Source organism: Megalopta genalis, chromosome 6, assembly GCF_051020955.1.
Source record: "Megalopta genalis isolate 19385.01 chromosome 6, iyMegGena1_principal, whole genome shotgun sequence".
NCBI lineage: Eukaryota > Metazoa > Arthropoda > Insecta > Hymenoptera > Halictidae > Megalopta > Megalopta genalis.
Genome location: NC_135018.1, coordinates 13,888,555 through 13,901,972, shown reverse-complemented (window position 1 = coordinate 13,901,972; position 13,418 = coordinate 13,888,555). Strand labels below are relative to the sequence as shown.

Genomic DNA, 13,418 nt, shown 5'->3' with positions numbered 1-13,418 from the left:
CGACAGCCAGTCACGGTAGCTGATTTGTCTATTTTTCGCTTCGTTTGTATCGATGGTTCTATTTGAGAGTACGCCACAGTCAAAGGGTTAAGTCCCATAAAACTGGACACGTATGAGTCGCGCACCAATATGTGTCGCGAGAATCAAGCGATGACGAGCATACTCGTCGAACACAGAGCAAGTGTCGTTGTTAAAATATTGGATCGGAAAGACGCTTTTATTTTATAAAATTAACAATTTTCTTACGAATATTGACTTATTCACTTAACGTTAACATATACTACATACACAATAAACGAAAAACGCAGGAAAAATCAAATACTTATGGAAGTTAAAAATGCAAATTGCTGCTGTAGAGTGGTATTCTACAAATCGCAGGAAAAAAACGCAGGAGAAATCAAATACTTATGAAAGTTAAAAATTCAAATTGCTGCTGTAGAGTGGTATTCTACGAAGCAAGGAACGACAGATAACGACACTTCGCACGTCGAACACCAATATCGTGAATTATTCGTGTAATTATTCATATATTTTATTTGTTCGTTTTACTCTGGCCTGGCCTCTCAAAATATTCTGAACACATTGAAATTTGTGAGTATGTTTTTCTTTTCGCTAAAATTACAATTTAAATAACCAATGCTCGCTACTTTCTAACGCGCGACGAGTATACTCGTCGTGACACAGAATACTGCCACTTCTCCATGACGAGTATGCTCGTCAGACAGAGCCAACTGGTTACATTTCGACCTTGTCATGCGTAAAACTATCGTAGATCCGGCCGGTCCACGATCTGGCAACGTAGACAGAACGGTGGCATCTAATCGAGATTACGAACGGATGTAGAAGTTTAAGGAGCGTTCAACGAGCCCACGAGTAAATAGGTCAGTCCGGGTCGATAATTGGCTGTCGTAAATCCGAGAATCATTGGTAGACGGTTTCGTGTCCCGTTGCGTCGCGTCGGCAGCATCGCTTACGAGGAACGGCCGACTCTGTACGGTGTTCGGCCGTAAATTACCGTTGGGTCATAATTTCATTTACGACATATCCCCCCTCGTTTCGGGCAAGCTCTACCGGCTACCACTGTGTTCTATGATTTTGTATTCGGCCCCGATCCCGGCGACAATTTTAAATCTCTCGGCGCTTTTAGTGCGCCGCGAGCCGCCGTTGTTTTAGGCCAATTTCCACGTTCGGTTATGCCATAACAACGCCGCTGACACGACCGTGCAAATTGTAATTGCTACTGTACACGTGCAGCAGTAAAATCATTCGGTCCAGATCTCGGCGAGGTAAGGTCTAGTTACTTTAGCCAGAATATTGCTGCGGGATCGTCAGAACTCGGGAAGCTTAAACACCAAGTTCCAGAGTCGAGGATTCCTTGTGATAACGCCTCTGGTCAACCAGCTATTGAATTACGAGGAGAATTATAGCTGCGCGATGAATTTAGACTTCGGAGTCCAAGTGACAAATTGCGAAAGAATACAGTGATGTCTTTTTAATTGACGCTCGGATTGATCCACAAAAATGGACACATTTGGGAAGAGGAGATACGATTATTCGAGCCTTGCGGTTCGTTTTTATGGTTACGAATTGTCAACAACTATAAAAACGAGCTGTAAGGTTCGAAGAATCGTATCTCCTTGATATTTGATATTTCAATCTTGATTGAATTGATTTGGTATTGATATTGATATCTCCTTCTCTTTGATATTTTTGACGATAACGTATGTAGAAATTTCTATGTAAAAGATGTACATCAGACTTGTGACTGGTAGACTGCGGATCTTTATGCATTCATGGCATATGTAGATATTTAGAATGCAAGAGAATTTATAAATTAACCAGGTCTAATTGCGTTTTGATTTTCTTTTTGCATTGAGTAATCTTGTAATTGACGAAGCAACCTTTTCGTTAATTCTGATTTTTGTAAAATGACATATGAAAATAAGAATTTCCATGAAGATTCATGGTCTATTTACGCTCGTACACGGAAATATTCGAACACATATCTTTGACTTCTGCTCTATACATTTAAATAAACATACATTCAAAGGAAAAATTCCTTTACGCCATATTAACACTAGATTACAATTGTTCATACCGTAAAGATACATTCATGAATTATTTATTCAATTTATATGTTACCTACGGCAAATGTTACGATAACACTTGTTAAAAATCAGACTAAACGTCTCATTGTTACTTTTATAAACTAATATAAAACAGCTGTTTTTTGTGCTCCGTAAATCAAGTTTTAAAGTGGAGTGTCAATGAATGTCAACATACGAAAAGCTTTCGATTCGATATAAAACATTGCCGGAATAATCAGAAAAATATAAAAAAACACTGAACGAAATTTTCAGCGTGCATATAACTTACCAAGATCTACAAAATGCATTTTTAAAATTTTCTGTTATAGTCTCAGATAAGAAAGTTAAAAATTGAGAGATTTTTTTACAAGTTCTTTCGTCATTATTTTGTCAAAATTTAAGGAAAAGCATTCTATTGTAGTCACGGTTTAGTAGACCGATCCCTCCATCGTCTGAAAAAAGAAAATTCAAGTCGTTTAGTCCAGTCCTAAAAAGGTTATTGCGTTTTAAAAGGCGTCCTTCGGCAGTCGTCGTAATTGTTTTTAATTGCCGAATAAAACGAACGATCCCGTAATCTTCGGCGGCGATCGAAGCCGATCCTCGTAACGCCTCGGCCGGCTCGGTAAAAATTCGTGGCTCGATCCCGGCCGGAAACGATGTTCCGGCGACGCTCGATCCCGTGGAACGCCGGTTCCTTCGGGGTCACGGCGAAAACCGGTCAGGATTACCGAGATGGAAATTCTGTGCTCGCAGCTCGACGGAAACGGCGCTCGCGCTGGCTCCCAAGAATCATCGAAGCGTGCGGGGCTCAGGGGCGGCGGGGTAGGACGCGACAGAAACGGAGATCGGAGTGGAAGCCACCACAGGGAAGAAATAGTACAAAGGCGACGACGGCGTCGGCCACGGAACCGGGACGAAAGAGCCCCGGTGCAAATGTCGTTCCGAACTTTGATCGTAAAACAGCGGCGGACTACCCGCGGGGTAGCTGGTGCGTCCGTCTTGAACGTCTGCCAGATCGGTTATGCTCGAATAAATTTACGTGTCAAACTTCGCGCGAATCTACGCTATCTCCGACCCTCCCAACGTCCCGCTTAAACCCTTACCGATTCACATTTTTTTCCACTCTTTTACACGGCTTTCTCTTTACGAATCGACAGACTCTGGGTCCGCGACCACCGAGTCTTCGGGCTGAAGGGGTTGCACGCGTTACCGATAGACTGCGAATTTGATGCATTTACAGTAATTTCTGTCACATTGTTCCGCAGCTTGGAAACAAAAATGCACGACTTGGGAAGAGAAGACAGTCTCCTCTTCCCAAGTTGTCCATTTTTGCTTGCAAGCTGAGCGACAATGCGAGGGAAATTAACGTACGGCGAGACTGGATCGGTAATTGGAGATTCTCTCCCTAATTGGAGAGAATCTCTATTTCTCGTTTTAATAATTTGGAAAAGCTACAAATGGTGTAACAATATTGTTGAATTCTTCTATGATATCTTCACTGCTCGGTACAGCAAATTCTCCCTAATTGACGCTCAGCTTGGAGACAAAAATGGACAAATTAAAAAGATATCAAAAACGGACAAATTAAAGGGACAATTAAACCCTGACCCAGCCTTGATCGATTGCAACTTTTGAAAACAATTTTGTCCCCGTTCTCTAATTAAACCGTTTCCATTAAAAAATTAGCCCGAAACAAATTTGAATCGCTTGATGCAATTATAAAGAAGTTATTCCGTTTCAAATGTCGTTCGAATACTTCCGCGAGTGCGTGTACATTAGACGGCTTTGGACCGGGGCCTTTTGAACCCATTACAATGTCCCGCCGTACATCGTTCGCGACAGTGATATTTCAATATTAAAGAGGCCTCTGGGATGATTTAAATAATTCGGAGGGAAGCCTCGCGCGGGCGTATGTATCCCGAAAGGTCGGAGTTCTTCAATTTATAGGAGGAACGCTCGGATACGGCTTACCGTCTTCCAGGTTTTAGTCCCTCCATTTCGAGACCTTTCGTTCGTCCCCGTATCTCCTTATCCGCTACATTTCTCTGTGTTCCATCCACTTGTAGTTCGTCTTCCATTCTCTTTATCGCTTCCCGGCCCTGACGAATCAAAGCGCGACCGTAAAAATGGAGATTCATGCTCAACGACGGGGCACCCTATCGATAAGGAAAATCAAATCGTGATTCCTCAACGACGCCGAGAGAGGCTGCCGACGCTCGTCGGCTCTCCGGTCCAGAAACCGCTTTCGCGGATAGATCGATTCGATTTTCAATTTTCTATTCGAAGCGCGAACCTCCGCGAGCCGCCGCCGTTTTTATTCGACGGTAGAAACCCGACGGTCCCGAGATCTCGCATTCTACTCGTTCCTCCCGAGAACCGCCGGCCATTTTTATTTAAAAGAATCTACGTTGACCCGCCGGTCCTCGAAAGCGCCACGCCGCGCCGCGCCGCGCTGCTTACGAAACGCTCCAGTAAGTTTTATTCGGGAAAATTTACATTTACATTGATCTGCGAAGTTCTGAAGTGCTTCGTTTCTTCAAAATCTGCCACTTATTTTGATTTCACGAAATTTGCATTCGCATCGACTCGCGGAGTTCGGAATTGCTTCTCGCGCTTCTTAAAACCGCGCCGGATTTTTGTTCGACGAGATTTACATTTTTCGTTCGCTTGCTCGTTTCGCAAGCGGCCCCGTTTGTTAATAGACTGCGGATTTTATGCGTTCTTCGACGAGAATGACCAGGTCGGAAACAAAATTGCAAAGAATAAGAAAATGATTTTGTTTATGAAAATTATTCAAGTGGGAAAGACATTCTCATCTGACTCACGTTTCTTGCAATCAACATGGATTATTTTTATTTCGTACAAAAATTCGCTGTCTATTTATAACAAAATATGTCGCTTGTTTCAGTGTATAGCTTATTTTTTACAAAATGTTCCAATCAGACTCGTTTAATCATCGTGTACGACCGTTTACCGAGCTATTCGTTCCGTATTTTTCTTTAACAATTTTTAGTAACTTCCGACAAAATATCGCAAAATCGCTTCGTATATCCATTTTCTTTGTACACTTCGTCGATTAATGATCCGTCAGAAATACGTCAGCAACTTAATTTCGCTCAGTCGGAACGAGAACTGTGTAACTGCGTTTATAACCTTGACATAAAGTTAACAATTCGTAATACAAAAGAAAATTTAGGAACACTGAAGAAATCTTTTCGATAGAAAGTGAAGGAAGGATAACGTTTCACGCTAAATTCGAAACAACGAAATAATTGTGCCAGGTATTATAAGTATATGTAACTTGAAAGATAATATGAACTTAACAATTCGTTAAACGAAAGAAAATGTATATACTTGAAGGAAGAACAAATTTGTTAGTTAGAAAGAAATGAATAATGAATAATGAATAACAGTATAATAGTATAATAATAGTAGAATAATAAATAATAGTATAATAATAGTAAAATAATAAATAATAGTATAATAGTATAATAATAGTAGAATAATAAATAATAATAATAATAGTAATCAATAATAAATAATGAAAGAAAGAAAGAAATAATTAATAAATAAATGATAACGTTTCACGGAAAATTCTAAACAACGAAATAATAGTGCCGGATATATTATATTATTAAATTATTAGCAAGCCAGAGTAAATGAGAGTAATTTGTAAAGTACGTTTATCGATCGCATTGCGATGTCGACGAACTGCAGCGTCGTTAATCGAGGAAACATGTATCAACGGGCTCAGTTCCCGATCGAACGAAAGGAAAGACCGATTTGGTTTCGAGCAAGAGCCACTGAACGAAGACGTAGTCACGACACGCTCGTAAAACGACGGTTAAACGAATGTTAGCCCCGTTTCTGATCCTTCCGCCCGTTGACGAGACGATTTTAAGAACCTTCTTTCGTCGTCGGGGACATTAAACGGCAACAACTCCATCGCCGTAATTCAGCTGGCGGGAATGCACGCGAGATGAAGCCACTTCGATCCTTAACATTCCGTTTTAGATGCTATACCTATCGGTCGATAATCCTGAATGTCGTAGCCGCTCGATCACGCTAACTTCCTGAATAATAAACATCGTGAAAGCTGGCTGGCTTCGTTAAAAATCTGAATAAAGAGGAAGATTCATTGCAAAGGTGTAACTTCGCTGGATACGAGCTGGCCGTGTGCAGGCTTTGCAAGTAAAATTCATCCTTCTGCAGGCTTTATTCGTCAAATCATATTCACCGTTTCGGAAATAAATTTAATCGCTTCGCACACAAATGTTGATCGTCTTTTATACAATTTTGAAATTTGATACGAATCTGTATGTTTATAAGGTAATACAAATAGTTGGTCATAAAGTAATACAAATATAATTATTAAAAATAAATTTGTAAACTCATTTATGAGATAATATTTTTTATTACGAACAATTATTCTTCATTGGTCTTCCAATAATTATCATAAAATGTCATTCAATCTTCAATGCAAGTACGAATTATTCGATAATTATCATAAACTGTCATTGGATTATTAAATTTAATATGGATTTCATTAGAAATAATTACAAGTAAGTGAATTTAGTTTGCAAAGGGGTTAATTTGATTTGTAAAACGGTGAATGTAATGTACAAAATGACTAATTAAGAGTGTACAAATGTCGATACGATATACTTTAGTAAAAGGATTAATTTTATAAATGGAAAAAAAAGAAATTTTGGATCATTACAGAACCTGCATTGTTGGATTTTTCTCTACCTACAAAAACACAGTATGTACATATATCTTTTAATAATACTTGTCCACGATTCAGCAGCTTATGTCAGCCAAGAATCTGAATTGACAGGATCGAAACAAAAAGACCAAGAAACTGGTTCCAATTCAGATTGCTTCGTCATTCTATGTAACGAATAATTTACCTCTACGCTCTAATCTCCAGATTTCTCTGAAATATCTCCATCGTTACGCAATAAGAAATTTCAACTTGCCGGAGACTTGTACTAAATGTGCACGGTTCGAACCGAATGGGTTCCAGCCGGAAGCGATTCAGTTACAGCGGCACGTTAATTAAAATCGATCAAAAGCGATCAACGTATCAGCGTTTAAACTCGAGACGAACCCGGTCCGCGAGTTTCCGTCTATTTTCAGTTACGGAAATTTATTGGCTTTCCCGGCGAATGCTCGGTTTCTTGCCGGCCGGTCGCTGGATGAACATTAGGGAAGATAGATGGCTTTAAACGGCAGTACAGAAGAATTAAGTGCGCGTAGAAGCGTTACTCAGCCCCGAACGACTCGCGGAGACGTATATCGGGACGCGACCAAAACTTGGCAAGAATTGGAAACCTTGAAACGGTCGAAACTGGGTTGTACTCCTTCTTCTGGTCGGCGAAGTTCTACCGTCACGGAGGAAAGAGAAAGAATTCTGCCTGGCCTCCGTTAATGTCGTTATTTGCCTCGTGCGAAATGCTTCTTGCGCTTAGGTCACCTCGAGCAATTTTCTTTCGCGATTAATCGAAGTGCTAAACATCATCGGACCACGAAACAACGTTTTCTTGTAACTGGCCTAACCTTTCTACCACGAACTGTCTCTCCTGTATTTTTGTCACTGGAGCCATTTCGAAATTCGGTATAAGCTTGTGTTTTTACTAAATTGCATTCAGCCAATGAAGCTAAATGAAGCTTTCATTTGGAGATGCTATAAATTTATATATCATTCAGATTAATATAAATGTATGGATTTAAGCGGAAAAATAATATCACTGAAGTCTTCGTAGTCGAATTCGCTTCATTATTTTATCGTTTAGCGTTTGCAATCTCTTTGAAAAGCGTGTACGTTACACGGTAATTATACTGTACATGATTTCCTTCGTATCTTGTTTAAATACAACGCTGTTGCAAAATATATAATTTAATAACGAAGATCAAAGTACCCTTCTCAATTAGTTAGCTGTTTTCGACGAATATACTAGAAATGGCACGAAACGTTGCCATATTCTTCGTGAAGAAGGGTTACATTTTTCCATTGTTTCCATTGTCTTCCATTTCAATCGATAAACTTATTCGTGCCACGCATAAAAGGAGTTGAAGTTTTTAGAATAACGACAGATATATATTTTTATAGAGTTATATTACAACTTGATCCTTGTTTATGCAAGTTTGAAAGTAAATCTCAAGCATGATTATTATCAGACAGAGGATTTATGCAATTAGAACAAAGCTGCGTCGGTAAACTATAAAACGGTACAAAAATAACTATACAAAAAAAGAGTAAAAGAACTTAATAGTTTGTTATTGGGTTAGCAACTAAGTAATTGCCGATTTGTTCAATGAAATCAAAAATTTTTTTACTTGGAACGGAGTTTAATCTGTAATGTATTTTCCATTTTGTTCGATGACCTTTTGCCATCTCTCCGACAACTTGAAAATTCCACGCTCGTAGAAAGTCTGATCCTTTTCAGCCAAAAACTGAGTTAAGTGAGATTTTACAGCGTCATCGGCATTAAAAGTTTTACCACGAAGGGAGTTGTCCAGGGATCGAAATAAGTGGTAATTCGATGGCGCGAGATCAGGGCTATGTGGTGGGTGTAACATCAATTCCCAACCAATATCCATGAATTTTTGCCGAGTGGACAAAGACGTGTGCGGCCTAGCATTGTCCTGCTGGAAAATGACACCTTTACGATTGACCAATTCTGGTCGCTTTTCCTTGACCACTGCATTCAATTTGTCCAGTTGCTAACATTCACGGATAATACAAAATAACATAATAATAATAATAATAATAATAATTTTATAATATAACATTTACGGATATCATAAAAATGGGAGTGAGAGACATCTATAACTGAAATCGGCAATTACTTAGTTGCCAACCCAATAAAACTATTAAGAGGAGAAGTACAATTCAATTAACTGCCTGTGTTATTCTAAAGAATGCGTACAATTTTTATTTTGCAGAAGGATTTGCTTATTTTACAAACTATCGAAACTGGAAGGGTGAAAACATTGATTCGTATTTCTCATTGGTCGCGAAAGATTATTGTAACGGAATGAAATTTCCCAGTAACCAGGTCTCCCCTAAACGAATTACAATTACAGACGACATCGATGCCGATCCCCGATCCGAGAAAGTTTTCGATGGTACTCGAGCGACGCTTGCGCCGCCTAATTAATATCCCGATTTAACGAGGCGGTCTCGAGGGTCGAAAGAGGAACATTTTCGACGCGGTGAAATTTTAATTGCGACCGGCGGCGATTAAAAATAGTGAAAAAACACACACATACATACCTGCATACACACACAGACACAGCAACAGCTGCAGCGAGCGAACGCCCAACGCAGAGTGCACTCGCGTCACCCCGCGTTTAACTTCGTTCTTGAGAATCCGCGATGCGAGAAACTTTCGTCTTACCACTTTCGACTCGCTGAGAAGCTTACCGCAACTGTAACGCGTTCAATTAATAGCTGCGCGTTTCCCGCCCATGGTGTTTTTATTCCTGCGTGCTCGTAATGTGTAACACGGTTTCAGTTTCTCTCTTCTTTTTCGGAAACAGTGAAGTGTCGTTACAGGAGTGCACTGTTTCATTAAAACGGTGACGGTGCAATTTAAAATTTCGCTACTTGGAATCGGCGCATGTTCGCCCAAACGGCGCACATTGTCGGCCGAGAATCGTGCGATCCGATTTATCGCAGAATATACATTGAATCTGAGAAGTTGATACAATTAATATAAAGACCACAAATTTCTGAAACGGTTAAGCTCAGAATCATGAACATATTAATTTTGAATAACGGTGTTCGCAAAGTTCGTTTCAAATTTTTTTTTTATGTGAATTCGATGAAACGAACTTTCCGAACAATCAAACAAGTTATTTTCGAGCAAATTATTTGGTCGTTGCGAAAGTAATTTCGGTCTTTCAGACAGACAGTTTACGGAAAAATCGAAATTACTCTTCCATTAACCCAGTATTTATTAAACCAATATATTGGGGAGTTTTATTTATCCTCAATTTTACCGGCACAATTTTAGCGTATCGGTAATCTTTGAAATATATTAGCGTAAAAACCTTGTTTCAAGTTTCGTCGCACAATTCGAAACACGGCCAGCTTTGTTCGTCGGCGAAGCCGCCTGTAGCCAGCGAACAGCTTTCCTTTGTCTGCCAATAACTGACAATTTTTTTCATATTTTGTGTTGTAGAGTGACAACGGGCTAGTGGACACAGATCCAGGTCGAATTAGCAGTATGACAGCCATCAACTCGGTATGTAACCAGTGAGATCTAACCGACGCTGCCGTTCCATTAAGTACTATTCCCGTTCGACGATATTTTAGACAGTTCCGCAGTTCAAGGTAGCAGTTCGGTTTCGTCTAAAATATTCTTCGAAGTTCTCCGTTGAGCTCGCCCTAAATTAACATCCGCGACTGAAACAGTTAAAGCGAGCGCAGCGAGACGATTGCTTTCTGCGAGAGGCATTCGTCAGAGGCGCCCGCAGCTTCCCGATTTTCGATCAGTTTTTTAAATGCCGAGCCTTTAATTTGCGGGGAGTGATTCGCGCGAGAATGTTCCCGCTGAAAGCCCCATTTCGTCATTGGCACGAAAATTTCGCGTTCACCGCCCCGGCGAATAATTAGTTATTTACCGAAAATGCCAATTTATTCTGTAACGGGAAATGCCCTCGGAAATGTTTTCGGAGGCACGGTGAAATATTCACGCGCGTGCTACGACGCGAGCTGTTCGTTCCTTGGCGAACACTATGGACATTCAAATATTGATTGGCGATGCTATCCTATCCCGCGCTCGCCGCGCGTTGCCGCGAAAAAGGGTGACGATAATGCGTCCATCCCCTTCGATCTGTGTTCCATCAAATATGCAACTAATCGCTGCTCGTAAAAGGCACGGACGAGCTTCCGGCCCATTAATAATCCAGGAATGTCATTGTGCCGTTCGGTCTGTATAGGTTCCTTCCCGGAACAGCGCGCACTCGCCAAAGCATGCCCGCGCGTTCCAAACAATTAATTTTCTAGCCTTAATCGTTCCCACACCGTGGAATTTAAATATACATCAACCGAAAGCGGATGGAGCCAGAGGCGTACATCTGCTAAATTATATAAATTACACAAGAGCCTGGCTCTAGCCACTTGTTATTCCCTTTATGAGTATTTTATGCACGCGAACTATTCTGTCGTCTACTACGTTCTTCAGGTTTATGCTTTGAACAATTACTATCCTATCCCATATTCTTCCGCTTATCGCGACAAATAGTTTCATTAAATTTTCGTTAAAATTGTACCTTTCAATTACATGTCGCCGACGCGATGATGCTGTAAAGCTTTAAACCGACGTACTTTGGGCACGAATTTAAGACCGTAAAGCAAGCAAATTTTGCCTGTTGAAGTATGCTCGTAAATATTTCCTTCAAGAGAAACTTACTATTAAAGTTGTACGAGAGTTCGAATAAGATTTTATTCGAATGAAAATCCGTTTGAACAAGATTATATTTGAATAAGAATTTATTCGTACAGTAATTCATACGGAAAATAATTGATTTCGATAAAAACGATAGAATATAAAGCGTTTTTTCATAGTTAATCGATTTATTTCTTCCGTATTTCCTTTACGACTTATTATGATAAAGAATTTTTCGAATTACTATGATAAAGAATTTTATTCGAATAAAGAATCATTCGCAGAAAGAATTATACGAACGAAGGATCATTCAAATAAAGAATTATTATATAAGAATTATTCGAATTATTATATAAGAATTATTCGAATTATTATATAAAAATTATTCGAATTACTATATAAGAATTATTCGAATTATTATATAAGAATGATTCGAATTACTATATAAGAATCATTCGAATTATTCGAATAAAGAATTCGAATAAGTACAATAAATAGTATAGTTTATGACGAACAATGATTTATTCGAATAAAATATTCGGCTAAAAGGATTTCATTCGGCGAATAATCTCGGACAAATGTATATTCGAAAGAATCCGAATGATGCCAAACTCTCTGGCAAGGAGATTCTGTAGCGTGGACTCTTCTAATTACTGGCAAAGTGTAAGGAATCTCGGATGTCGCTCGTGATTTTCCTAAATCGCGAGCAACGATCCTCGCGGATCAACGGGCCCGTGATTTCCCGTGTCGGAGGATGCAATAAACCGAACGCCTTTCTCTGGAACCGTAGCCGCTCGCCGATTCGCTTGTCTCCGTCGCTCCGTCGACGAATCGTTGCACCTGACGCGGTGTACATTGTAGCTCGATCCATAGAAATTCCTCGTTCGCCCGATGGAGACGAGCTTCGTGATATGGAAACGACGCCGTGGCTTCGGGAAACGTAGGTGGCACTCCCTGTGGGAACGTCCTCTCTATAGATCGACACGACGCGTTCCGAGCTAGTTCGAAGGTTTACACGCGTCACCTGCCGCGTCCTTTTCCATCGAGAGGTCTTATGCTGCGTGTCGACTTGGGCTTTTACTCTGGAGAATCGTTCCGTAAACCGCAATCCACCGTTCGTCTGCTCTTCGGACGGAGAACTCGTCGCCCGTGGCCCGTGAATTTTATGCGTTTCTAAAACACAAATCGGTAGGAAATGCCGCTGCAAGATTTTAACGATACCGATGTACTACTTTTTATTAGTTGAAGATGTTCGTGAAGTTGTTCAGTAGTTGTTTATTAATCGGACTTCTTTTAGAACGTCATAACTATGTTAAAATTGCATCAAACGAAATGAGATTATTTTCTTCACTTGACAGATTTCATCGGTGCACTCTTGTTGCCGTAACAGAACCTAAAGTAGACTTATGACTACATTCCCGTTGCACTTTTGTAATGGTTCAAAATAATGTCTGTGAATATCGCAACTGGTTCGACTGACAAAGAAGATGGAAAATTATGCTTTTTCAAATTCTTTCCTTGAGACTGTTACAAAGATATAAGTAATGCGATTCGTAGGTCTCGGCAACTTGCTATTATTTAACTATAAAATTTCATCGATATCGGTAAACGTTGTTACAAGGGCATTGCAAAATATACGAATCTCCAGATTCTTTATAACTATTCGTCGAAAGTCGTGAAAAACTACGATTTTCGCTATCTCTAATTGTTTATGTGATGCATGCATAGTCAATTTCTATGCAACATTCATTATGCATATTATTGCAGTTTATTCGCGCAAATGATTTTCGATGTTTGCAGAAATATCTTTCATCGTTGTCCAGTGAACAAAACAGTTCGACAGTTTTAGAAAATTCAAGTCATTTAATCCAATATTTTAAAAGATGTCCGGATATTGTATCAAGACGAAAGTGTGAAATATCAGAAGCTTTTA

At 39.8% G+C, this 13,418-nt stretch overlaps 1 protein-coding gene across 5 annotated transcripts in view; it reads left to right on the top strand.

Moving 5' to 3' along the window:
- The window catches only part of LOC117226122 (uncharacterized), a 797,792-nt gene that overhangs the window by 241,578 nt on the left and 542,796 nt on the right, over positions 1 to 13,418 (top strand). For 4 of the 5 annotated variants that reach the window (XM_076522565.1, XM_076522567.1, XM_076522566.1 and 1 more), the window contains one exon: positions 10,277 to 10,339. The exons of the other annotated variant lie outside the window; for it this stretch is intronic. In XM_076522565.1, coding sequence (XP_076378680.1) covers positions 10,277 to 10,339 — 63 coding nt within the window. The remainder of the gene's footprint in view (positions 1 to 10,276; positions 10,340 to 13,418) is intronic. 5 annotated transcript variants of the gene reach the window in all.